Source organism: Chaetura pelagica, unplaced genomic scaffold, assembly GCF_000747805.2.
Source record: "Chaetura pelagica isolate M959 unplaced genomic scaffold, ChaPel_1.0 scaffold992, whole genome shotgun sequence".
In the NCBI taxonomy this organism is placed as follows: domain Eukaryota; kingdom Metazoa; phylum Chordata; class Aves; order Apodiformes; family Apodidae; genus Chaetura; species Chaetura pelagica.
The window spans coordinates 184918-186243 of record NW_009952357.1 but is presented as its reverse complement, the minus strand read 5'-3'; the positions used below and the strand labels follow the sequence as shown (position 1 = coordinate 186243).

General features: G+C 66.2%; 1 protein-coding gene across 1 annotated transcript in view; it reads left to right on the top strand.

The window, feature by feature from the left end:
• PLEC (plectin) overlaps nt 1-1326 on the top strand; it is a gene marked incomplete at its 5' end in the record, with an annotated part of 79923 nt that overhangs the window by 12807 nt on the left and 65790 nt on the right. Inside the window, 3 exon segments of the mRNA XM_010007863.1 lie at nt 14-46; nt 588-768; nt 1233-1326. The exon segment at nt 1233-1326 is cut by the window's right edge and continues 58 nt beyond it. Coding sequence (XP_010006165.1) covers nt 14-46; nt 588-768; nt 1233-1326 — 308 coding nt within the window.

The following is a 1326-nucleotide window of genomic DNA, read 5'->3' as shown; positions in this document are numbered from 1 at the left end:
CCGCCTCATCCAGCAGATCCAGGCCTGGACCCCCCAGATGGTAAGTGTGCCCCCCTCCACGGTGGTCCCCTGGGGGCTGGTGGCGTTTCCCCATGGGGGGCTGTGGAGTCTCGTAGCAGGGGCTGATGGTGAGTGCCCTCCTCCCCAGGGTGGCCAGAGGTCCTGTGGTTGACAGTGAGCGTCCCCCCACCTTGGGGGTCTGGAGGGTCCGATGGGGGCTGATAGTGAATGTGTCCCTGGGGGACTGGGGGTCCCACAGGGGGTTTTGGTGGTGTGTCCTGTACCCCCAGGGGAACCAGGAGTCCCATGGGGGTTGGTGGTGAGTGTGTCCCCCAGGGAGGGTCTGGGGGCCCTGTGGTGGGGGTTGATGGTGTGTGTCCCCTCCTCGAGGTGTCCCCCCACTGAGGGGGACCAGGTGTCCTGTGGGGATTGATGGTGAGTGTCCCCCCCTGGGATGGGTGCTGGAGGTCTAGTGGAGCCAGGGGTCTGACTGTGCCCGCTTCCCAGGGGTCCCACGATGCAGGGTCTGGGGGTGCCGGCCCCAGGGGCCTCCGTGGTGCTGGGTGTGACGTTCCCCACCCCCCCAGGTGCGCACACTGCCCCCCGAGGAGATCCGGCAGGCGCAGCGCAGCCTGGAGTCCCAGCTGCGGGAATTCCTGCGGCTCCCGGACACGCCGGGATTCAGCCCCGAGGAGCGGCTGCGGCTGCAGCGCGAGTGCGAGGCCTGCGGGCAGCAGTGCGAGCGGCTGCTGCGGGGGCACGAGAGAGGTGGGACCCCCGGAGACCCTCCCGCTCACAGACACTCTTCCTCAGAGAGATCCCTCCCACTGAGAGAGACCCTTCCCCATGGACCCCTCCCACTGAGAGAGACCCCTCCCACTGAGAGACATCCTTCCCTATGGAGACCTTTCCTCATAGAGACTCCTCTCCACCAAGACTCCTGCCCACAGAGACTTCTCCCCATGGAAGATCCCTCTTCAGAGGGGGCATCTTTCTACTGCTACTATGTCCTCCTGGGAGTCTCCTCTCCACCTACTTCCCAAAAACCCCCTCCCCAACATGAGTCCCCCCTCCCTTTCACCACAGCTTCCTGTGAGCCCCCTCCCCGTTCTGAGCCCCCTGCCCACCTACCTCCCATGAGCCCGCTCCCCACCATGCTCCTCCTGCCTCCTGGCAGGGCAGCCCAGGAGGTTTTGGGGCACAGGGCTGAGGTGTCCTCTCTGTCCCCGCAGGGGAGCAGGACGAGTCCCTGTGCCGCAGCTTCATCTCGCAGCTGCAGGACATCCGGCTGCAGCTGGAGAGCTGCGAGAGCCGCACGGTGCATCG